General features: G+C 42.7%; 1 protein-coding gene across 1 annotated transcript in view; it reads left to right on the top strand.

Annotated features, from left to right (window-relative positions):
* VOPP1 (VOPP1 WW domain binding protein) overlaps positions 1-27,305 on the top strand; it is a 146,532-nt gene that overhangs the window by 81,677 nt on the left and 37,550 nt on the right. The window contains exon 2 of the mRNA XM_077491608.1: positions 22,757-22,815. Within this exon, the coding sequence (XP_077347734.1) occupies positions 22,757-22,815 (59 nt within the window). The remainder of the gene's footprint in view (positions 1-22,756; positions 22,816-27,305) is intronic.

The following is a 27,305-nucleotide window of genomic DNA, read 5'->3' as shown; positions in this document are numbered from 1 at the left end:
ACAGGAGAAACCCAGCATTGGTTGTGCAATGCCAGAAACGCATGAACGAGCACTGAGCTTCGTTCCCTACCCATGCATGCACGCTCTTCTCTCTCTTAGCTCAGCATTCTGCAAGAGTGAAAGAGAGTAGATTGTGCATGCATAGGTAGGGAACGGCGGCCTTCGGGTATTTTTGGCTGCACTCGACCATTCTTGGCTATTTTTGGACGTTCTTGGCTATAGCCGAGATAGCCGAGAACGGCCAAAGATAGCCGAAAATACCCGTAAGCCGCAGAAAGCGGCAGAAAGGGATAGAAGCCGCGGGGATCAGCGTATAACACGCAACCCCGATTTCCCCCTGATTTTAGGGGGGAAAAAGTGCGTGTTATACACCGATAAATACGGTACTATGTCAAGTTCCCACTCATATCTTTACGGCTCGTATTTTTACAACTCTTTTTATTCCCTTTATGGTCATGATGATTTCAAGGGGCTCTTGCACCCATTCATATTCTCCTTTTTATATTTGATTTTTTTTTTATTGTACATTACATTTTATGGTATAAACCTCCTGATTTCAATTCCTTTTGTTAAAATTTTCCATAATTTTACTGCCTATATTCTCCTCAGTTTTGTTTATTTCATCCTATACTCTGTAGCGTGTTTCTAATATACCCCTATATACATCAGCAACAAGTTGATTACATGTTTCTGTCCACATCAGCTTTTCCTCCTAAGTCCGACTCTCACATGAGCACCTAGAAAATCTATCCCAGGCCTCCTACAACCCTGAGCATGCACAGCAGCGCTGAAATGCATGCTTTCTAAAAGTGGGCCAGCTGCTGGGATGTACGTCAGGTATAGAGCAACCACGCCAGTGAAGACATCTTCATCGCAGACTGGCCTGCATCCTTCTGTACACTTTCTTATGTATGACCTCAAGTGATTAAGTCTACAAGTGATTAAAGTAACCTTGTACTCAGGGCCGCTGTTAGAAATCACGGGGTCCCGTACAGCCTACCTGATGCATCATGCAACACGGAATTTTTTACCTGCACCCCAAAATAGAAAAAATATGTCCTCCTCTGCTCTCACTTCCTGGGCCCCTCTGTTGACCCGTTGGGACTCAGAAGAATGTAATTATACACCCCCCCCCCCCCCCCCAAGAATATAGAGAGGAAATATAAAGCTGCCCAGGCCCCCTAATGGGTTCGGTACAATAGACTGGTTGTACTGCCTTATCAGCGGCCCTGCTTGTACTAACTACTAACTGAGATAATAATGAGATTTGTTCCCCACATTTCTCAAAAATCCAAAGGTCAGCAACAAAAACAGTCAGATTAAAAGCTTAAAGTACCATTAACAGGGCACAGACAGATAAAAGAATGCAGCAGTGGCATTAAACTCTATTAGCAAAATGTTGTAACCCTCCATTAAGTCCAAGTCTTCTACAGTCATGTTGTAAGTGTCTGATATGTCACCCTGCAATACATGGATGCAAGTCTGTTTTTTTACACAGACTTAGGTTTCTGTTTTGATGGATTTAAACTAATAGAAAGTGATTATGCTAAGATGTAAGAAAATAACAAACTGGTAGACACCAAATAAGCCTTTAATAAGAGGTCCAGCAGCCTGATGGCGGACATTGGACCTCCAGGGAGAAACATACCTTTGGGATTTGTAGAGTTGTGTCTGGTTATAGATAAAGTTTAGCACCTTATCGCAAGAATTTGATTATTCAAAAAGGGGAATGTTTGGGAAGGGATTATAACAGCACTTACAAATAATACTGGAAACCATACAAATATATATAAATAAAAATCAAATAAAGTTTTATTACAAATATGATTAAAACAATTAACAAAACGTGGCAGTTTGTTGAACATCTCCATTATGGTGGTCAAATATAGAGGGTTTCATCTGAACAAAGATTAAGTAGTCATATATTATCCCGACATGTTTCACTTTATGGCTTCATCAGGGGATATACGAATCAACCAAAAGTTACCAGAAGAACTATACAGAAACAAAAAATACTACATAAGAAAATACATCAAAATAAACATATCACATTACACAGAGAGAACAAGAAAGCATTTGTCAAAAGTTCACCAAAAAACAGGAGCTTACCACCTCAGAGCCCCCAAGAGGGTCACCCACAAAGGAAAGACCAGCACGGGGAGGAGGCACTGTGCGGCCACAAAGAGCACACAACGACCAGGCTAATGGGAAGAAAACAAGATGAACCTAAATATGTGTCATTTATATCAGAATTGGAAAATTGCATCAAAATGCAGATAGCGCAGAGGTGCATAAAGGATAAACCCTAATTAATATAGGGGATATTCCCAAATAGGATACTTATTTAAAAGCACTAGTAATCAGAGTATAAGGGGGGGGGGGGGGTGTGCCTGTATATAGAGAACCATAGATCCAATAAAGACACGATACAAGATACTGAAATGAACGAGGGGATGTTATTTAGATGGAGTCAAAATCCTAGCATTTAGCATTAAGGTAACTCAGTTTAAAATCTGCATATACTTTTCATTTTAAAGGATTATGAAAAAAATTATAAAAATGTCATATGATAATTAGTTATATTGCATGTAATAAATTCAAGGAATTTAGAATAGTCAGATATTCGTCAATTAATTGGATTTTAATGGATCAGTGCGGAAGGCACATATGACTAATGTCTCACTCTGTCATAGAGAACTGATATGAGGGATATCACAAAATGAATTATGTATTGAAAAAAAAAGTAAAAAGAAAACAAAAAAAACGGTATTGGATAATACAAAAATGAATCTGAGATATGTAACCCGCAGATCAGGGCCCCCCCAGTGAGGGCAAGAGATGTCATAGTCCTGAAAAAATGGGGGACCAGTGACCACATATCGGTAACCCACAAAACATGGTGAACGAAGCGAATGAGTTCAGATTTCCTTTGTTCACCATGTTTTGTGGCTTACTGATATGTGGTCACTGGTCCCACATTTTTTCAGGACTATGACAACTCTCGCCATCATTGGGGGTCCTGAATTGCGGCATCTCCTGTAGTGCATTTGCGACCATTCTGTGCATTAAGATAAAAAGCCTTCTGTGTGCAGCAGCACCCCTAATAATTACCTGAGCCCCATCTCTATCCAGCGATGTCCATGAGTCCCTAGGCTGTCCAAGAATGCCTCAATCATCTTCCTCCTGGTTGGCCGAGACACAGCAGCGGCGCCATTGGCTCCCGCTGTTGTCAAAGTCAGTTATCTAATTAGGAGAGAGTAGGGGCGGGGGTAGAACCACAGCTCTGTGTCTGAATAGACACACGGAGCTGCAGCAGGGCTCAGGTGCCCCCATAGCAAGCTCCTTGCTGTGGGGGCACTCAACCGGAAGGAGTGGCCAGGAGCACCAGAGTGGGATCAGAGAAGAGGAGGATCCAGGCTGCCGTGTGTAAATCCACTGCACAGAGCAGGTAAGTATAACATGTTTGTTATTTTAAAAAAAAAAAACACTTTACAATCATTTTAAAGGGGTTGTAAAGTAAAAATTTTTATTTTTTTAAAATAACAAACATGTCATACTTACCTCCACTGTGCAGCTCGTTTTGCACAGAGTGGCCCCGAACCTGCTCTTCTGGGGTCCCTCGGCGGCTGTCTCTGCTTCCTCCCGCAGGTGCTTCTCACGTTAATGCGAGCTCCCTCGCATTGGTGAGAAGCACTGCGGGCGCGCTCCCGTGATACAGCCGGCGGCTATAGCCGCTCGCTGTATCACAAGGCCCCGCCCCCCGGCGCGCTGCGTCATTGGATGTGATTGACAGCAGCGCGAGCCAATGGCTGCGCTGCTTTCAATCCATCCACTCCAGCCAATCAGCGGCCAGGCTGAGCGGCGAAGAGGACGGCGGGGGCGAGCGTGGGATTTTCGAGGGGTCAGGTAAGTAAAACGGGGGGACTGGGGGCGCCGGCAGTGTGAGATGTTTTTTCACCTTAATGCATAGAATGCATTAAGGTGAAAAAACATTTACCTTTACAACCCCTTTAACTCCAGCCAAGGTTTATTGGAATAACAGCACACTATTCACTCCCATCCCAACCTATTCCACCCACAGCAGGGATACATGATTAAGCCCTGCTGTGGGTGAAACATGTTGGGGGCATGACTTTGAATGAAAATAAGGAGTGGCCTTTCATTGCAATAAACCTTGGTTGGTGTTGAACATCTTCCATGTGTGGCCCATTATTTGGATGGAAACATTTCATAAAAGTCAGAGCGTTGTCCAGCAAGCTGGAAATGTGTGCAATTTGTGAGGCTGAGAGTGCATTAACTAAGAAATGTAATGCTATTATTTTGCAGCAGGCACACTAAAGTGCCTGGTTCTTCCCAGACCCTACCTCCTGCCTCTTCGTGTACTGCTTGAGCTCCTTAAAAAATAGAGTTTTCAGGTATCATTGTATCTTCCTAATGCAGGCACAAATGCCTGAATACCTTGTTGCCAAGTCCAGTCACTTTGGCATGGGAAGCAAGAGGTGAGCTGTCTAGGCCTAAGCAAATATTGACTTTTGGAATGTTAATATTCTTATAGGAGTGCTTAAGGGTTCCAGCAGCAAACTGGGAAGCCGTTTTGCTCTCTGCAGGTATAAACAGGCACATTTGGGTTCCTGCTATAAGATTTCAGTGTTACTTAATAAGTAGTCACTACAGGGCAGGGGCGGACTGACAACTCATGGGGCCCCCGGGCAATAGGAGATTATGTGCCCCCCAGGCAATCAGAGATTACGGGGCCACAAAGTATACACACACACAGTATACAATCACACAGTATACACATACATGTATGCACAGTATACACAGACATGTTTCTATTGGCTGAGAAGGTACTGGAGAGGTGGGGCAGCTATAATCTCAAGATTTTTAGACCAAAAGGATGTTGGTAAGGGACATTTCAGAGACAAATGTAAAAAAAACACAGATTTTTACATACTGTCCCTGGTTTTACTGAGGCTGGCAACCCTGATGGGGCCCCCTAGTGGCCCAGGACCCTCGGGCAGTGCCCGAGTGGCCAAATGGTCAGTCCGCCCCTGCTCCAGGGTTCGTTTTACGTTCAGGACCCTGCGGATGGAAAAACCTTCTTAAAGAAGCAAGGGACCGATTATTTTTATGCATTGGATCGATTTTTGGATTTATAAATCAAACAGCAGGCAGTAAAATTGTTATATTGGGATCAAGTGACAGATTTATGTAGAAATGAAATGGATAAACCAAGTATATTTTTACAAGAGCAGTAGCAAACACAATAAACTAGTGACATTCTAAAATAAGAAAAATGATAGAACTGCCCAACAGCTTGTCGCTGGGCACTAAGGTGATCTATATAAAAGAGACAAAAGCCATAAAGCATGTGTTTTTTTACAGAGCAAAATATACAACAGCATGCATAATATGAAACAAGAATGGGATTCTGTGACTTTCATTGCAGAGGAATTATTACCAGTTACTACCTACTCCAGGAGTTATATTCTGTAGCTGAAGTATACGGTAAAAGCAATTTTAAACCTGCCAAAGTCAGAGCACCCATAAGTTTATAATGATCAACGTTGCTAAAAATAAAGTGCCTTTGGACAAATAAATATGCGCAGTGGTGTTTCTAATTACCATATTAAAAGATTTTTGAATTAAATGAATCCAATAAGCTATCTGCAGACAATATATCACTTTCAGTAATAAGGGCAAAGGGTTTGATTTACTAAAACTGGAGAGTGCAAAATCTGGTGCAGCTCTTCATGGTAGCCAATCAGTTTCTAACTTCAGCTTGTTCAATTAAACTTTGACAATAAAACCTGGAAGTTGATTGGTTTTTATGCAGAGCTGCACCACATTTTTTGCTCTCCAGTTTTAATTGTAGCACCCTGGTGTTTAGGCAGGGTTGCTTTTAAATTTACCTGCGTTGAGGGTCAATTGATTTCAAGTCTGTAATTGCTGCACTTCTCTCTTTCACCGCTAGGTGGCCAGGTACTTGGTGGCATTAGATATGAGAAGGGCAATGCAAGGTCAAATTATGGGTATATGGGGTATCCCAGCCGATGGGCCGGGGTTTTCTTAAGTCCCTTGGCCTGCTGGGAGAACCTATACTTTTGGGTGGAGTCAGGTGATCAGGGTTCTGTGCCACTTGGATGGCTGTCTGGGTGGACGTGTGTTGTATTGCCCGGGCTGCTAGGCCGGAGTTTGGGCCTATCCTGGGAACACCTGGCTGCTAGGCTGTCTGAGGGCCTATCCAGAAGCAAGAGAGCAGCGCAGGGTTGGGATTGTGACTTGCAGTCCAACCAGCAGTGACGGTTCTGTCGGCCGGAAAACCTGTCATGGTTGGAGGTAGGGGGGAAGCTGTTGCCACTAAGGGACCATCCACCTTATTACCAGGGACCACAGTGAGTAGCTGAAGCAAGTACCGGAGCAGTATTCTCACCAACCGGGGACAGTGAAGAATCAGGAAATTTCAGTGGGTATCAAGCAAGGGACCCAGCCAGCAGAGGTGATGCTTGCAGAGCAGCCTTGTGTGTCAAGCCAGGGACCGAGCAGGCCAGTGGGGTGAAGCTTGAGAAGTATCTAGAGTGCCAAGCTAGGGACCCAACAGAGAGGCAGGGGTGACACTTGAGGAAGATACTACCGTGAAGATTGGAGGAACTCGATTGGCAGTGAATCATCTAGTCTAGTGAGAGACTGGGAGCTCAGTAGGCTGATGAACTACAAGTAGTGATTGTAGTGGAAGCGAAGGAACTATTACACTTTGTGTTAGGAACTGTTAAAGACTGTTACCATAGGAGAAAGCATTCCTATACATGCAGATGTGGTGTCTTGCTGGATGCCTTTCCCTGCATGGCTGTCCTCCTGTTGAAGTTTAGGAGTCTGACAATTAATCTGGCAACTACCTAAGGGTGTCCTGCCCCTAACCCTCTCTCCCAAAGTTCTGTTAAGAGAAATTAAATCTCTTTTGCATCCAAGAAGTGTCTGGCGCCCAATCAATCTACCTTGCATTGCACCCACTATGCCATGCAACCCACCATACACAGAAGGATGTCGGCTATCTCTGGCCTTGGAGGTTCTCATTGGACCAAAGGAGGCCTGGGACATTGCTACATAATAAATCAACCTCAATGTGACAAGCCTTCTTATAAGAAGAACCCCTTTCCCCACTGATACTTACATTCAATGTGTTTCCCTGGCATTCCTTGGCTCCTTAAAAGCCCTTGGTAAATACCTTTTGATATGGAAAAGAATATGAGCTTCTCTCAGGATGCAGGATTTGGGCCTGAACAAGCAATATCCTGAATGGGCAAAGTCACTTTTTAAAGCCCAATGGATTGGCATGCTTGACCATCTGCATATGGCTCATGCACATGGGAGCCTTTGCCCATATAGTGTAAACCAAGAGTATTCCGCAGCTTGGGAGGTGCAGGTGGCACGTACAGCCTGCTGGAAGAAGCCTGTCAAAATCAATGACAGACTAAAATACCCAGGGACTGTACACTGTTCTGAGTGGCACACACTCATATACAGGACTGTATGTGTACAGGGTCATATGCCCTGAATGTGAAAATTCTGTGTTCAGGCATATGTCCCTGTATGAAAACAGCCCTATATGTGAGTACTGTTCAGAACAGCCTACAGGTGCGTACAGCCGCCATGTGTGTCAGCCTGTCATTGACAGATAGGCAGCAGTGGGCTGTACATGCCATTGGTACCCTCCGGGAGCCTGCTTTTTATGCTATACAGGCAAAAGCACCCATGTGCATGAGCCACATATACATCCCCCCTGGGGGCCACCTAATCGCAAGTGCTCATTGACATAGGAACTTTATAACCAGCACCACCCTGAATGTGTGTAAATGTTTTCCAAACAGTCCTTTTGTCCTAAATAGCTAAATGTCTACTGAAAGTTCATTCAAATATAATTTCCTAAAACTCCAAACTATTCTGAATTTATTAGAAGTAGATGTATCCCCTGAACCTCTCACATGTTCCCCCTGGGATATACAGTATGTACCAGTACCTGGTACCATAAAAAGCAGCACACAGCTACAGCCTAAAGGAATTTGCTTTAACATGTTCATGTGGGTTCAAAGCTTGGATCCAATCTTCTTCATTGTAATAATGCTCAATGATCTTGCCTTGAAGGCCCTTGTTCAATTACTTCCTGTTATGGGGTGACAACTATATCCTATCTGTGCTCATTCATTGTCACCCTGTACCATTACATGATTGAGCTGTGCTTTGTCACGTTTGGTAGGTGTGCTATTGTACGTTCATACAGAGTGGATTATTCCTACATACACTATATTGCCGGTCGCCTGAGGCAGTCGTGCTGCCTCAGTGTGAACCGACTCTAATGTTTTTATTTATATATGTTACTATTACACAATGTCTCATTGATGTGCTTTATTATAGATAGTGAGATCTGCTCCTTCCAAAAACCCCTGAGTGTGTCCTGGTGAGGCAAAAAAACAAAATGCGTTCACGCACAGGGGCTCACTGCTGTCTGTATGGTGTCATCGTTTTTTTTCACACCATACATTTATGTAAAAGTATTGGGATGCCTGCCTTTACTTGCATGCAAACTTTAACGGCATCCCAGTCCTAGTATTTAGTGTTCAGTATTCAATTGGCCCACCCTTTGCAGCTATAACAACTTCAACTCTTCTGGGAAGGCTGTCCACAAGGTTTAGGAGTGTGTCTATGGGAATGTTTGACCATTCTTCCAGAAGTGCATTTATAAGGTCAGGCACTGATGTTGGACGAAACCCGCAGTCACGCTGATATGCGTGCGGCTTTGCTTTCAGATGAAGTCGCATGATTTCAAAGCAGAAGTCAATGTGAACGGGGGCTTTATGCATATGATATTTGTACAATAACTCTTATTCTGATGACAGCGCAACAAAACACCTTTTCTTTCTATTTCTTTGATAGGACATGAGTTAGTGTTGACTTACTGAGTGCAATCATTCGCAACAAGCTGACAGTTTCCATTCTCTCTGTGCTCCTGAAAAGGAGGCTACAGATCCAAACTCTGTGTGGAATAAACAGGAGGGATGAAGACACGGCACTGCCTAGGAGAATATGCCTGGCAGCTTAGGGAGTGGAGGCTGTGCGGGCTCTGTAGGCACTGCCTGTCACGCTCCCTGTCCTCCTGAGCTGTCACCCAGGGTGAGCAGGCCTAGCTATCTAACTCCACAGCTAAGCAACCCCTGCTCAGATAAACACGGAGACACGTGCTATGTGCCCAGGGATCCCATCCGGGATTTAAAAAGCTTTCTTTTCTTCTAGTGGTAGTTCTGCTTTAAGTACTGTCATAATGCATATACTGTAATCCAGCTCAGTCTTATCATACATCGCACATTCAAAACTAACTTTTGCTTAATCCGCAATGAACCTAATGAATCTTTCTCATCTTTCCTTATCTTCCCAGATTAAACTGCATATTGATTTATCAGATTCCTGTGGTGACTATTCTGATGTACTAAATGCATGCCTCTAAAGAGCAAGTAAAGGGATAGGAAACCTTCAAACTGTTTTTGTAACATTTTGCAGGTATGGGACAGGACTATCCCTCCCTCCTCTTAAAGCCGCAAATGTACCATGATCAGCCGCCAGGGCCTGTAGCAAAACATAAATAAAATGTAGCACCAACCCCCGAAGGAGCTGCCTGCTGGTTAATTTTGGGCTTACCGTTACCCTCCGTTCTCCTTGTGACACGTCTAGGGGATGTACCGTGGTAGATAGCCCAGTAACTTGAGACTGACAATAGATCCACTTGAATGGATTTTATTTGCAAAAACTCAAACCATTGAACAGTCTTTCAACTTGGGATCAGAGGGTTAGAAAGGGAAGTTCAGGCACTCTCAATGTCAAACTCCAGAAAACGTTAAAGAACTTGCTTACTTTGACTGCATCCAGAGAATAGCCATTCGCAGCTGGATGAACACTCAGGTTGGACAGTCCCTCTCTCACAAGGCCTAGCAGCCAACAAGGTGCTTACTCAGGAACAAAGTCTTTGTCGCAGACGTTGTTGCAGAACACGTAGGGAAACTAAGCTGTAGAACACTTGTAGGATACCTGGATCTCTCAGCCTGCTTGGTGATATCCACAAGACCGGATTCTTTCGGTAACTTCAGCCCTTCCAGGCTCTTGTTAAGAAAACCAACCCGTGCGTGGTGTTCTTCTAAAGAGTCCTCCCCTGGAATGATCAAAGTACAATGGGTCTCTCCCGAACCAGAGACGGCACCCAACCACCTCAGAATCCTTCTTTAGTTTCCTTGCCTTGGGCTAGCCAGCCTCAAAGCATTAAAGTCGGGTGGATCCACACCCCAGGCCATAGCCTTCTTGTGAGCTGGTCAGGAGGACCAGGACCAAGTAGTCAGCACATCATACTGGACCTTAACCCCAAACCATGTGACGTCCGTATCTTAAATACCCTCTCCCAGAGGGCACAGCGAAAAGGCCACTCCCACTGACCTGGCTCCGTAAGAGAGTGACTTAAGCGTCTGACCAGACCATAGTTCCACGCCTGCCACAAGAGACAGTGCCCCCTGTGGCCAGGCTGAACATCTCATAGCCCAGACAGACTGATACAGAAGTCCAATTTAGGCAAATAAACCCAAACCAAACTGTAGTTTGAGTAAAGTTTAACTTTGAAAAAACGCATAGCGCATGCTCTTCAGGAGCCCGCCGTTACAAAAACAAAATATGTTAGGTGACCTGGGCTGCATATTAGCTACCCAACCAAATAAAAATAGATTAACCACTTGCCCTCCGGAAAAGTTTTACCTCCTTCATGATCAGGCCATCTTTTGCTATTCGGCACTGCGCAAATCTGACAAATGCGCGGACATGCAACGCTGTATGCAAATGACATTTATATTGTTTTTTCACACAAATAGAGCTTTCTTGTGATGATATTTGATCACCGCTTGTTTTTTTTTATTTTTTATTATATAAACAAAAAAAGTGGTGCGTAGGAAGTGCAGAGAAATCCCATTGTCTTACATAGTTACATAGTAGGTGAGGTCCATCAAGTCCAAGCTATGTGTGTGATTATTTGTCAGTAATACATTGTACACCCCTGTATGTTGCGGGCGTTCAGGTGCTTATCTAATAGTTTCTTGAAACTATCAATGCTGCCCGCTGAGACCACCGCCTGTGTAAGGGAATTCCACATCCTTGCCGCTCTTACAGTAAAGAACCCTCTGCGTACTTTAAGGTTAAACCTCTTGTCTTCTAATTTTAATGAGTGGCCACAACTCTTGTTATACTCCCTTTTGCGAAAAAGTTTTATCCCTATTGTGGGGTCACCAGCATGGTATTTGTAAATTGAAATCATATCCCCTCTCAAGCGTCTCTTCTCCAGAGAGAATAAGTCCAGTGCTTGCAACCTTTCCTCATAATTAATATCCTCCAGACCCTTTATCAGCTTTGTTGCCTTCGTTGTACTCACTCCATTTCTAGTACATCCTTCCTGAGGACTGGTGCCCAGAACTGGACAGCATACTCCAGGTGCGGCCGGACCAAAGTCTTGTAGAGTGGGAGAATTAACGTTTTATCTCTGGAGTTGATCCCCTTTTTAACAGCGGATTGGCATTGCATGCCATTGCTGAGCCTATCATCTACTAGGACCCCCACGTCCTTTTCCATCCTAGATTCCCCCAGAGGTTCTCCCCCTAGTGTATAGATTGCATTCCTATTTTTGCCACTCAAATGTATTATTTTAAATTTTTCTACATTGAACCTCATTTGCCATGTAGTTTCCCACCCCATTCATTTGTTCAGATCTTTTTGCAAGGTTTCCACATCCTGCGGAAAAGTTATTGCTCTGCTTAGCTTAGTATCGTCTGCAAATACAGAGATTGAACTGTTTACCCCATCCGCCAGGTTGTTTCTAAACAAATTAAATAGGATTGGTCCCAGCACAGAAACCTGGGGGGACCCCACTACCCACCCCTGACCATTCCGAGTACATTTATCACCACCCTCTGAACTCGCCCTGGTAGCCAGTTTTCAATCCATGTACTCACCCAATGGTCCATGCCAACGGACCTTATTTTGTACAGTAAATGTTTATGGGGTGCTGTGTCAAATGCTTTTGCAAAATCCAGATACACCACATCTTCCTGTCAGCTGGGTGTGAAACAAATGCAGACTTCTTCCGATTTTCCATATATCACCTCTTTTCTGCACAGTGAACATCAAACATTGCCGTTTATGTGGTTGTCGTACATTGTAATGTGAGGAAAAAAAAGATGATCTCTAAGCAAATAAAAGTTTGAGCCCTCCAAAAACTTTTGCTTGTAAATGCGCTACATAGGGTTGTTCAATTGCGCATGTTTTACAAAGTACTGATAACATCTGGATTTGTTGTCACCTGTGTAGTATATTCAGGAGATGTACACATATCTTTCATATTTGTGTTTAGATACTGTAGATTAATGGAGCTATATCAAACCCAAAGTAACAAAACCATTAGTCAAAAAAATGTACCAAAAGTGGATGATTATTACAAGATGTCTGCCAATCAGGGCATTGCTGTGGCGACTGCCATAATGGGTAGACATCTTGTAATATTCAGTGATTGAGACACTAAGCCCTTGTACACACGGTCGGAGATTCCGTCGGAATGTTTCCTATCGGACCGTTTTGTCGGATATTCCGACTGTGTGTGGTCTGCATCGGACTGTTTCCATCGGAATATCCGTCGGACCAACTTTTCAAACTTGCCGGAAATATTTTCCGACAAAATGCTCCGATCGGACATACTCCGATCATGTGTAGCCTACTCCGACGGACAAAGTGCCACGCATGCTCAGATCAAATTCCTAGACCAAAGCTATTGGCTACTAGCCTGAATGCAATCCCGTTGTAATGAAATAACGTCATCACGTTATGTACAATCGGATTTTCCGACAACTTATTCCGACCATGTGTATGCAACATCACTTCCAGACCTAGTCCGGAATTAATCCGTCGGAATAACTCCGACGGATTTGGTTGTCGGAATCTCCAACCGTGTGTACAAGGGCTAAGACATAAGGTCAATCACTTGTTCTGAATAGTCCAGTGTCTGACAGATCGCCCCCTGCAACGTGGCTGGGGTCTTTGCAGATCCACGACCCTGATGTTCCTTCTGTTCCTCTGGAGCTGCAGAAATTGGTCACTTTCAATGTACTGTTAAAGATGATGGATATTGATATTCCCTGAGGAAGCAGACCAACTCTGCGAAACGTGCTGGAATCAATATCCAGAATCTTCAACTCTAAGCGTATTATCAACTGTTTTTTCTCTTATATACACATTGTGATATTTTTAATATTGTGTGGTCATTTTGGCCTGATACTTGTTTTTTATTCATTTGGAATAAAGCTTTACATGATTTTAGTATATGATTTTCACTTTGTGACCTCTTAGATGTTTTTTCTTTTTGGAGAAAGCCAAAGGATGCATTTAAAGCAGACCTAGACTCAGGGAACCATATATTTTAAATAGTGTGAGACAAGTCGGCTGTAAATGATATTACACTTAGCCCCAGTTCACACTGCCGCAACTTTAAAGTCCTATACGTGTTAGTGGGAAGCTTTATGTCCCCTAATTTTCCCTTTATTTGCCTTGTAAGTTATTTTTGTTTCCAATTTCTTTTTATTAATTTTTAAAACAGAAAACAAGTTTACATTTATCCCAACATTTATTAAAACACACAATTTTTACTTCATTTATATATGAAGATAGGGAACTTAAAATTTTTTTTATTTCCAATAATTTCCTCAATTAACTTTCCCATTGCCCTTTCCTTCCTTTCTTATTTTCCTTTCCTCTCCTTTCATACTCCATTCTCCCCAAAAAAAAGGGACACAATCCCTCCAAACTTCTCCCCCCCCCCCCCCAAACCCTCACAGGGCTTGTTGTTCCCTTTTATTTCTAAATATTATATATATATATATATATTTTATTTATTTTTTATTTATATTTATATTATATTTATATTTATTTATAAATATTTATATTCTATATTCCATTGATTTTTTATAAATCCTTCTTCTCTTATCTGTTTTTCCATGTACTGAATTTCGTTCATTTCACATATCCATTCTGTCACTGATGAACTACTTGTTTCTCTCCATTTTTGTGCTATTACTGTTCTGGCTGCCGATGTCATATGATATAGTATATCTTTTTTAATACCCTTTATTGAATCTGCCATGAGAGAAAATAATTATATATTTATATTTGAACCCATCTCTACTCTGGCCACTTTCTGAAAAATCTCAAATCTCTTATTCCAAAAAATTCTCACTTTATTGCATCCATACCATATGTGATCCATGGTGATCCATAGTCCCCCTTCCTATCTTACATCTCCAACATTTCTCTGTATTCCCTTTATTCATTTTATTCAATGCTACCGGGCTCCAGTACCATCTCATTACAATCTTATCATTTCTCACTTGATATTTACAGTAATTGCTGTAGATGTAAGTTATTTTTGGATGTGGATGTAAGTTGCCATCTCCTAGCTGATACTATCCTATTTTTAACTTTATTCATACACAATTAAAAGCAATTTTATTTGAATAATTTGTTATCAATTTTTATATTATTATACTCGTTTGATGTGCATTTTTTAACAAAAACTCAACAAGAAGGGCATCAGTACACACAGAGACTTGAGTACATCCAGTAACAATAAGTACGCATATTATATATAGTATGAACATACCCAGTGGTGTAATCTCAGCATTAGGTATTGTGCATATAGTGGTGCTGGAAAATTGGTGACAATTTCCTAGTTCCCGGGCTAAATAATTGTATCTTTCCATTGACTGTTGAAAAGTGGTACAGGAGAAAGGCTGCCTAACATGGGGTGGCACACCCTTGGACAAATAAACACAAGTCAAAACTTGGTTGTGAACCAGCTATGTGCAGTGGTGTAGCGTGGGTTGTCAGCGCCCGGGGCAAGACAAGTAATGTGCGCCCCCTAACCTGTGGGATTTTAGCACTCCCCGAGTCCCTTCAAATACAATAATACTGACCTACCTGATTCCTATACTGACCACTATAAAATACACTGACCTTATACTATACTGTCCACTACACTGACCACTCAACTGACCACTATACTGTCCACTACACTACACTGACCACTACACTACACTGACCACTACACTAACCACTATACTATACGGTACACTAAACTACACTAACCACTATACTATACTGTCCACTACACTGACCACTATACTATACTGTCCACTATACTACACTATCCACTATACTATACTGTCCACTACACTGAGAACTACACTGTCCACTATACTATACTGTCCACTACACTGATAACTACACTGACCACTATACTATACTGTCCACTATACTACACTGACCACTATACTATACTGTCCACTATACTACACTGACCACTATACTATACTGACAACTACACTGTCCACTACACTACACTGAGCACTATACTGTCCACTACACGACACTGACCACTATACTGTCTACTGCACTACACTGACAACTATATTGTCCACTATACTGACTACTACACTGAGAAATACACTGTCCACTACACTACACTGACCACTATACTGTCCACTACACTATACTGACCACTACACTACACTGAGAACTACAATACACTTACCACTATACTGTCCACTACACTATACTGTTCACTACACTGACCACTATACTGTCCACTACACTACACTGACAACTATATTGTCCACTACACTATACTGTTCACTACACTGACCACTATACTGACTACTACACTGAGAAATACTTTCCAATACACTAACCACTACACTACACTGAGAACTACAGTACACTGACCACTATACTGTCCACTACACTGACCACTATACTATACTGACCACTACACTACACTAACCACTATACTGTCCACTACACTGACCACCATACTACACTACACCGACCACCATACTACACTACACCGACCACCACACTACACTACACTGACCACTATACTGTACTGACCACTACACTACACTGACCACCATACTACACTACACTGACCACCATACTACACCACACTTACCACTATACTGTACTGACCACTACACTACACTGACCACCATACTATACTACACTGACCACTATACTACACTACACTGACCACCATACTACACTACACTGACCACCATACTACACTACATTGACCACTACACTGACCACTATACTACACTATACTGACCACTACACTGACCACTATACTGACCACCATACTACACTACACTGACTGACCACCATACTACATAACTACACAACCTTCTCTCTCTCTCCTCCCACCCCAGGATGGGAGAAGACAGTGGCGGCTCACAGCTTCTTTCCCCCACGCTCTAGCTGCCATGTTCAATGTCCAGCTCAGCGCACTGTGATTGGGCGTATGGGGGGTCATGTCCGAAGGTGGGACTTTAGGAGCAATCACAGACAGGCCAGACCTATGCCTCACATGACCTCTATATGCCCAATCACAGGGTGCCGGACACTGAACATGGCGGCCGGAGCGCGGGGACACAGGCATTTAAAATTAGGTGGAGACAGCCAGTGACACATACTGGCGCCCCCCTAAATCTCTCTCATCCCCTGCACCCCCACGCTATGCCACTGGCTATGTGTAGTAGAATGGGCTAGTATAAAAGGACAGTGATAGAAGAATAAAAGGGAAGGGGAGATGAATGATTAAAAATTAGGGGATGGGGGTGATGAATAGCTCCTTCGCGCCAAGCATACGCATATATGCGGCCTCGGCTTTCGGAGGTTATACTGGGATGATGCCTGCAGCTGCAAGCATCATCCCGGTAACGTTTTTTAGAGCGGGCGATCGGCTTTCCAGGGATAACAACCGATGCGGCTAGAAGGCACTTGATTTTTATCCCGGAGGAGCGGGAGGGGACACTTTTACACCGATCATCAATGTTAGGGGGGGTTTACACTGACCACCAATGTAAAGGGGGATTTCCACTGACCACCAGTGTAAGGACAATTCTGCACTTACCACCAATATAAAGGGAAATGTACACTGATCACCAAAGGGGGATTTCTACACTGGCCACCAATGTAAGGGGGGATTTACACTCACCACCAATTTAAAGAGGGCTTCTACATGGACCACCAATATAAGGGAGGATTCAAAACTGACCACAAATGCAAGTTTGGATTTTTTTTTTATGATTACAATATAAAGAGGAGTTTCACACTGAGATATCGGGAAACAGCGCGGGACTAAAACTTCAAGAGACAAGGGAATTTAAACTGGGATAGTTGGCAAGTATGTGCCCCACAACAATACCCCCTGAGAAGCTGCCTGTTTTGCCCTGCCTTAAAGTGGGGTGCCCCTAAAAAAAAAAAAAAAAAAATTTAAAGTCAGCAGCTACAAATACTGCAACTGCTGACTTTTAATAATCGGACACTTACCTGTCCCAGGGTCCAGCGATGCGGGGGAACGAAGCCCCCCCTTGTTCCCCGCTCCGCTCGCGGCGCCGTCATTCGTACTGTGGGCACTGGCACCCACTGCGCATGCTCGAGCAGCGCAGGGTGCCGTGATACTCCACGCAGTCATCTGGGACACGTGACAGGTCCCAGATGACTGTGCGGCGCAAGGGGAAGTGATGTCACCAGTCCGGGCAAGGAAGAAGGCAGACTACGAGGGACCCCCTAGCAACAGGTATTTAGAGGTGAGTAAAAAAAAATTTTTTTTCCAATTACTTTTTAATTTTTTTTAAGGTTTTTAGTCTCTTTTTTATTTTTTGGTGGCAACACCACTTTAAAGACGACCTTGGTGCTGGCAGATATAAAAACTAGACTGAACAAAACTACAATTATTTTAGAAATACAACATTTCAAACGTATATTTTTAGCTGTAAGTTTAGCTGCTTGACTTGACGTCTACTTAAAACTCTTTTTTATTTTTTTTCATGTGTTATTTCTATTTGTTCTGCAACCCCTCCCTAGTACATTTCCATCTCCAGTTATAAATTGGATATCAGTGATGCCCGAGTATCTGAAAAAAGCACAGATCGGAGTGAGGGAACCAGCTGTGGCAAGCTCCATAGTAACATCCTGGCAGTAAAGATCAATCTGAGTCACAACAGGAGAGTACGCTTCTCACATGTAGCAAGCTGATTGTCTGTCTGCAGACATAATAGCGCCTACCACAGCTGAACTTTATTTATTTTTTGACATGGAGGCAGATCATTATACTTCCCCTTGCTTCGTTTCTAATTAGTATCCATTGGTGTGGGCGTTGCTTGTAAAAAAGGCTTCATACATTCCATGCCCAGGGCACGGCTCAAACTGAGCCTCTACCATAGAATAGAACAGAACAGAACAATCTGCCTGCTGTAAAGCAGACAAATAAAAAATTTATTCAGTATTGTCTGATGGAATATATATATTTCACTATAGATTATTTAACAAAAAAATATATAAAATCGGATGTTAACCCTCTCAAATTTTGTTCAATGTATATGTAGCACTAACCCCCAAAGGAGCTGCTGGTTAATTTTGGGCTTACCGTTACCCTCCGTTCTCCTTGTGACACGTCTAGGGGATGTCCCGTGGTAGGTGACCCAGTAACTTGAGACTGACAATAGATCCACTTGAATGGATTTTATTTGCAAAACTCAAACCATTGAACAGTCTTTCAATTTGGGATCAGAGGGTTGGAAAGAAAAGTTCAGGCACTCTCAATGTCAAAGTCCATAAACGTTAAAGAACTTGCTTACTTTGACTGCATCCAGAGAATAGCCATTCGCAGCTGGATGAGCTCTCAGGTTGGACAGTCCCTCTCTCACAAGGCCTAGCAGCCAACAAGGTGCTTACTCAGGAACAAAGTCTTTGTCACAGACGTTGTTGCAGAACACGTAGGGAAACTAACCTGTAGAACACTTGTAGGATACCTGGATCTTTCAGCCAGCTTGGCGATATCCACAAGACCGGATTCTTTTGGTAACTTCAGCCCTTCCAGGCTCTTGTTAAGAAAACCAACCCATACGTGGTGTTCTTCTAAACAGTCCTCCCCTGGAATGCTTGAAGTACAATGGGTCTCTCCCGAACCAGAGACGGCACCCAACCACCTCAGAATCCTCCTTTAGTTTCCTTGTCCTGGCCTAGCCAGCCCCGAGGCATCAAAGACCAAAAGGACATAGCCTTCCTGGGGGCTGGTCAGGAGGACCAGGACCAAGTAGTCAGCACATCATACTGGACCGGAACTCCAAACCATGTGACGTCTGCATCTTCAATACCCTCTCCCAGAGGGCACAGTGGGAGGGCCACTCCCACTGACCTGACTCCAAGGGAGAGAGTAATTTAAACACCTGACCAGACCCTAGTTCCCTGCCTGCCAGAAGAGACAGTGCCCTCTGTGGCCAGGCTGAACATCTCACAGTCCAGTCAGACTGATACAGAAGTCAAATTTAGACAAATAATACCCAAACTGCAGTTTAGGTAGAGTTTAATTTTGAAAAACACATAGCGCGTGCTCTTCAGGAGCCCGCCGCTACATATATATCTTCATTTCAGGTGAATTGTGACAGGTTTGACCCAGCATCGGATTGTTAGTGCTGTCCAGGCCCTTGGTGCCGCCAAAACCTACTAATGCTATTTAGCAAACACTGCAGCGGTGCTAAAATCAGACCATTCACAATGTTCACCTTTGTCTAAATGTTATGTAATTCTCAAGGGCCACAATCCAGAGAGCACCTCACTGGGTCACTAAAATGTATTTCCTAAAGCTTGCACCATGTTGTGACTTTCTTTTTATGCTTCCTGTATTGCCAAACTTAGGGCTAGTTTGCACTTTCTTGAAAACAAGGCTTCAGACAGGCTTTGTTAAAGCTCTCTGAATGCAAGTCAAAGCCCCTGCTGTCACTAAATAAAATGGTTAGCTTTCAGTCCTGTTTACGCCTTGCTTTTGCTTTGCTTGAGCTTCGCTTCGAAAATGATACCCCATGTAGCTTTAGTGGTGCTCAGAGGCGTATCTACTGAAAATGGCGCCATGGCAAGCACTGAAACTGCGCCCCCTCAGCCTCCTCCCCTCCCCCAACCGGATCTAGACAGTTCATTGTTAAGTCCGTCAGATGGCCGCATCCTGCATGGCATTTGGTAATGGCAATGAATCATTCATTATAACAGCTTAACTTATACACACGTTTTGCTGAACTTGCTGGATCCTCCTTGGCGGCTCCTCTTGATTGCAGCTCTCCAAGCTTCTCCCATCCCACCTCCCGCCATAAGTGACGTCATGCCGCTGGTACAGGCCTACTTAGCGCCTTAGGGGGAGTGAAGTTGCAGAGCTGACAGGGATGGCTGGTGCTTGTGCCAGGTGCAGGAGTGCAGTGGGCACATTGTTACAGAGTAAGGTAGAGAGACTCAGACCACGACACTACAGTTAGCAGTGGCTAGTGTGTACTGTTTGCAGTGCATACTAGCTCGTTATGCCTTTTGCCTTACAGGTGTATAAAAAAAAAGTGTGAGCGGGTATACAACCGCTTTAACCAAGTTAATAAGCCTGCATATTACAAAGTGACTGAATTCCTGTTACTACTACTGCTCACCCTGCTATGCTTCCCCGGCCTGTACCAGCAGAAATGGCGAGCCGTGAAAGGGATTGTATTGCAGGCACACTGTAGGGAAGATTGAAACTGTTCCAGATCCCTTGACTTTCCTGAATGAACCCAAGAGTTCTCAGTACTAAGCACTCCAGTGTTTATTAATAACTGAAGGGATAGTAAATATGAATAACATAGTTACTATCTCTTCCATTTTTGAATGAATATGACCTACCTGCTAAGGACTGAGCACTTCTGTGTTTAGTAATAAGTGCCGGGGGCAGTGGAAAAGGCAGTTGAAGGCTCTGTGCCCTCAATTTCCATTTTCTTCTGTAACACAAAAGTGAAATATCAGGGGTTTTAGAGGGTGCAATATGTTTCCACAGGGTGAGAATGGGGACGCAGGCTGCATTTAGTAGGTGGATGATCAAGGAAGACCTAAAGCAGGGGTCTCAAACTGGTGGCCCTCCAGCTGTTGCGAAACTACAAATCCCATCATCCCTCTGCCTGTGGGAGTCATGCTTGTAACTGTCAGCTTTGTAATGCCTCATGGGACTTGTAGTTTCGCAACAGCTGGAGGGCCGCCAGTTTGAGACCCCTGACCTAAAGTATTTATTTGGAACCTTGTTGACGTGAAGTAGATAGCTAATGGGGTTCATCCCTAGATCTACCGATGTTAGAAGGACATCAAACCGAAAAGGATGTAGTAGTGAGCAGTGCCCTAAAATAAAGTGTTGTATCCTTCAGACTGACTTAGCAAGTTTATTTTTCTTGGTAACCTAAATTGTTTTCTGCAGCTTTTTCCACTAGATTAACATTATTTCTAAAAACTGTATTTATGGCTTTTCTTGTTATTTAATAAAATGGTATCACACAATCCCAGCGAGCAAGGGTTCTTTTAAAAAAAAGATAAAATAGCACAGCATTCTACTTATTTTAAGTGTCAATTAAACTAGTAGTGGCATGCACTGTATAATTTATTTAAGAGCCTCTTAAAAGAGATATAAAATAACAGAAAGCTTGGTACAAGAGAATATACAGTATTACTAAGGAAAACCACAAAATACAGAAATTAGATCGATTATTATTGTTTGAAAATGCAACAAACAGATAGAAAATGATCCAAATGGCTAATTATGTTCCATAAAATCCTTTATGCAATTCAGTGAGTTATACTATATAATGGCAGCTATGAAAACAGATAGGTAGTATAAACATCTCTGAGTAGAGCAGGGGTGCCCAACCAGTGGCCTGGGGGCCACATGTGGCCCGCGGAGCCCTCTGATGTGGCCTGCAACCTCCTGCTCTGTGATGCAATAGAATAGAATACTGTTATTAAGACCCCTTTCACACCAAGGGTGTTTTGCAGGCGCTATAGCGTTAGAAATAGCGCCTGCAATCCGCCCAAAAAAGCTGCACCATTGTCTGTAGTGTGAAAGCCCGAGGGCTTTCACACTGCAGCGGTGCGCTGGCAGGACGTCAGGAAAAGTCCTGCCAGCAGCTTCTTTGGAGCAGTGTGTTTACCGCTCCTCCACCGCTGCTCCCCATTGAAATCAATGGGGCAGGGCTGTAATACCACCACTATTTTTAGCGGAGTTTTACCGCTGACGCTATGGGCAGTGTGGTGTGAAAGGGGTCTAATAGTACGTTTATTACTAAAATCACAATGTATATATGGTCATATCTGTTCTGCAGTGGTTACTGGGCTGCTTTCAAACTGATCCACAGGTGCAGAGCAGTGCACCTGAGGGTAACCTGTACTGAGTCATAGGCCCCTTTCACACGGTCAGTCCGACCCCCCTCTAAAGAGTAGCAGATGTAAATGGACTTGTGTCCATTTACAAACGCCTACCTCCAATCCGATCCGCAAAAAAAAAAAAAGTAGCGTGGGCTCTATTGAGTAGAGTGTACTGCCATGCACCCGCTCCGCTCATTGTGGCCCGTGACTGGTTACTAAGTTGCTTAGGTGGCCCTCGCTCTTCAAAAGGTTGGGCACCCCTGGAGTAGAGGTTGCAAGTAATGGTAAAGTATACTTTATTCTACCATTCTGAAAAACATATATAAAAAAAGAAAAACTATTAAAATATATATTTGTTAGATTCTGAATAGTCTTAGTTTTTTTTTGCAATGTAATCATTTAATAATTTTATCATATTTTTTTATTTTTTCAGTGCACAGAAGCAAAAAAACATTGCTGGTACTTTGAAGGTTTATATCCATCATATTACATGTAAGTATTAATATGTGTTTCTCGTTCCATAGTGTTTTTAAAATGGATGTTAACACTTTACAAATTTCATTGCTACTAGTAATTTTTCTTTTGTTTTTATGCATCTCCCACCTTTGAATTACTATCCAGGAATGGGCAACTGCATCCCTCCAGCTGTTGCTGAACTACTAGTCCTGTCATGCCTCTGCCTCTGTCAGTTTTGCAATGCCTCATGAGACATGTAGCTCCACAACAGCTAGAAAGCCACAGATGACCCATCTATGTTATATTTATATACACTATATCACCAAAAGTATTGGGACATATGCCTTTACACACACACATGAACTTCCCAGTCTTAGTCCACAGAGTCCGTAGAGTTCAAGGTTGAGTTAGCCCACCCTTTGCATCTATAAGAGCTTCAACTCTTCCAAGGAAGGCTGTCCACAAGGTTTAGGAGTGTGTCTATGGCAATGTTTGACCATTCTTCTAGAAGAGCATTTGTGAGGTCAGGCACCGATGTTGGAGAGGAGGCCTGGCTCATAGTCTCCTCTCTAATTCATCTCAAAGGTGTACTATTGGGTTGGTGGTGCAGGCCATTCAAGCTTCTCCACCCCAAACTCGCTCATCCGTGTCCTTATGAACCTTTCTTTGTGCACTGGTCCAAAATCATTTACTGGAGGCGGGATTATGATGTGGGGTTGTTTTTCAGGTGTTGGGATTGGCTCCTTATTTCCAGTGAAGGGAACTCTTAAGTCATCAGCATACCAAGATATTTTGGACATGCTCCCAACTTTGTGGGAAAAGTTTGGGGCTGGTCCCTTCCTGTTCCAACATGACTGCGCATCAGTGCACAAAACAAGGTCCATAAAGGAAGGGCCAACCCCAAACCTTCCCTACAAAGTTGGAAACATGAAATTGTCCAAAATGTCTTGGTATGCTGTTTTGGACCAGTGCACAAAGCAAGGTCCATAAAGACATGGATGATTGAGTTTGGGGTGGAGGAACTTAACTAGCCTCCACAGAATACTGACCTCAACCTGATAGAACACCTTTGGGAGGAATTAGAGCAGATACTGCGAGCCAAGCTTACCCATCCAACATCAGTGCCTAACCTCACAAATGTGCTTCTGGAAGAATGGTCAAACATTCCCATAGACAAACTCCTAAAGCTTATATGATTAAAGTGTATTCTTTTTCTTCTATTGCTGTAATAATCCCGCATTTTGTAAAAGGGGGCTGTCATAGCCGGATCACATAAGGCAAAAACTACATTTTTGTAAATGTATTCTTGGCTACATTCACTTTTACTTTCACACTGAATTTATTCTGTTTCATTTTCTAAGACTGTCTTTGAGAATTATATTCAGATCTTGTGACGTTGTAGAAGTATGGTTGCTGAGCTGGCACTATTATTCTATTTCTCTGTAGTTACTGCCTGATTATTTGGCAGATTATCAAGCTTCTTTTTTTTTTTTTGGTTGGCTGCATTCCTGGGCATCAGAAACATTTATAAGCGGACATCCTGAATGTTATTCTAGTTATTTCATGAAGCATATTGTAGTTCTAAGAAAGAGACATAGGAATTAATTTACCAAAGGGAAATGTTGACTTTGAAAATTAAATGTTCAGTAAGTTAAAAGAATTAAAGTGATTGTAAAGTCTTGTTTTTTTTTTCTCTATTAAAATAACAAACATGTCATACTTACCTGCTCTGTGCAGTGGTTTTGCACAGAGCAGGCCAGAACCTCCTCTTCTAGGGTCCCTGGCTGGAGCTCCTAGCCTCTCCCCCCTGTTGAGTGCCCCCACACCAAGCAGCTTGCTATGGGGGCCCTCGACCCAAGCCACAGCTCCGTGTATCCATTCAGACACGGAGCTGCCATTTGGCCCCGCCCCTCTCTCCCCTCCTTGGCTAACTGGGTTTGACTGGGTTTGACAGAAGCTGGAGCCACTGGTGGCACTGCTGTGTCTCAGCCAATGAGAAGGGAGAGTCTCAGACAACCGAGGCATTTGTGGAGATTGCTGGATCTAGATGAGGCTCAGGTAAGTATTAGGGGGCTGAGGGGGGCTGCTGCACACAAAAGGCTTTTTATCTTAATATGTATCAGTCAGAAGAAGGGTACAAAAGAATTTCCAAGGCATTAGATATACCATGGAACACAGTGAAGACAGTCATCAAGTGGAGAAAATATGGCACAACAGTGACATTACCAAGAACTGGACATCCTTCCAAAGTTGATGAAAAGACAAGAAGAGAGGGAGGCTGCCAAGAGGCCTACAGCAACACTAAAAGCTGCAGGAATATCTGGCAAATACTGTGGCTGTGTGGTACATGTGACAACAATCTCCTGCATTCTTCATGTCTGGGTTATGGGGTAGAGTGGCAAGACGAAAGCCTTTTCTTACAAAAAAAAACATCCAAGACCAGCTAAATTTTGCAAAAACACATCTGAAATCTCCCAAAAGCATTTGGGAAAATGTGTTATGGTCTGATGAAACCAAGGTTGAACTTTTTGACCATAATTCCAAGAGATATGTTTGGTGCAAAAACAACACTGCACATCACCAAAAGAATACTATACCCACTGTGAATCATGGTGGTGCATCATGCATTGGAGCTGTTTTTCTTCAGCTGGAACAAGGGCCTTAGTCAAGGTAGATGGAATTATGAAGAGTTCCAAATACCAGTCAATATTGGCACAAAATCTTCAGGCTTCTGCTAGAAAGCTGAACATGAGGAACTTCATCTTTCAGTACGACAATGACCCAAAGCATACATCCAAATCACCAAAGGAATGACCTCACCAGAAGAAGATTAAAGTTTTGGAATGGCCCAGCCAGAGCCCAGACCTAAATCAGATTGAAAATCTATGGGGTGATCTGAAGAGGGCTGTACACAGGAGATGCCCTCGCAATCTGACAGATTTGGAGGGCATTAAAGGTGGAAAAAAGTTCTGAAATTATTTATTTTGTCTAATTTTTTTATATCACAGAAACCTGACATTTTAACAGGGGAGTGTAGACTTTTTATATCCACTGTACAATTGCAGGTCCTCCGAGCAGGTTTGTATTTGCTTTTTTTAAATTAAATATTACTATCACAAGGGGGATAACAAAGGGACCTTCTCCCCACTGTAGAGCCACCCCGATCACTATTAATCAACAGCCAATCACTGGCTGTAAAAAAATGATACCAAGCTCATGGCTGCAGCTTGTTATAACCACTTACTTGCTGACAGGATGTTTTTTTTACGTTTGACTGTCAGCAAGTGGTTAACCATGCAACAGCAAAATTAGTTAAGAATTTTGTGCTGATACAGGATATACAGTACAGCCGCAGTACGCCTGATTCATCCATGCTGGAAGAAATTGACGTAGGACTGGCTTTTCCAATCATTATGTGGCTACCAGCCAGAGCTTTAAAGGGCTATGCTGAACTTTGATGAGATTTAAAATGAATATTTCATCAGATTCACTAGATGACTTTTCTATGTAGAATATAGAATGCAGCATGCATAATGCAAAAAGGATTTAAAAAATGCATTGCTTTGTTACCAGCACTTTGCATGATTTTCACATTTTCTCAGACCACATCTGTCAGGGCTAAACTGTGCAGCAGTGAAAAGACCAGCTAAGGAGTGAATACACATTGTTTTAAAACCAGCCACCCCATAACTCCTTCCCGCAAGCTTGTAAGCATAGTTATCACCAGGGCTATGAGATAAAATAACATACTGTAAATGAAAGGGATCTAAAACCATAAATACAGTGGCTAAAAAAAATATGGTATATTGATAAATTGAGTATAATTAACATAAAAATGTATCAAAATAAATTGTAAAATGGTTTGCATGATTTAGTCTTTGTGTTTAATGTTTAATAATATTAATTAATTCTGTATGTAATAATAAGAAGTATGTTGTGCTACTAATAAACTAAGATCTTACATATACAGTGGGGGAAATTATTATTTGATCCCCTGCAGCTTTTGAAAGTTTACCCACCTTCAAAGAAATAAAGGGTCTATAATCTTTTATCATAGGTGTATTTTAAATGATAGAGACAGAATATCAACCAAAAATCCCAAAAAATCATATAAAACAAATGCTATAAATTAACTTGCAATTCAGTGAGTAAAAAAAGTATTTGATCCCCAAGCAAAACATGACTTGTTGGAGAAACCCTTGTTGGCAAGCACAGAGGTAAGATGTTTCTTGTAGTTGGTTACCAGGTTTGCACACGTCTCAGGAGGGAATTTGGTCCACTCTTTTTTACAGATCTTCTCTAAATCCTTTTAAGGTTTCTTGTGTGTCTCTTGGCAACTCAAAGTTTTAGCTCACTCTATAGATTTTCTATAGGATTAAAGTCTGGGGACTGACTAGGCCACTCCATGACCTTAATGTGCTTCTTCTTGAGCCACTCCTTTGTTGCCTTAGCGGTATATTATGGGTTATTGTCATGCTGAAAGATCCATCCATGACCCATTTTCAGTGTTATGGCTAAGGGAACAA

The sequence above is a fragment of the Lithobates pipiens genome, unplaced genomic scaffold, assembly GCF_037356315.1.
Source record: "Lithobates pipiens isolate NorthernLeopardFrog02 unplaced genomic scaffold, aLitPip1_a1.2 Scaffold_19, whole genome shotgun sequence".
Taxonomy (NCBI): domain Eukaryota; kingdom Metazoa; phylum Chordata; class Amphibia; order Anura; family Ranidae; genus Lithobates; species Lithobates pipiens.
This window is presented reverse-complemented; position numbering and strand designations above follow the sequence as displayed.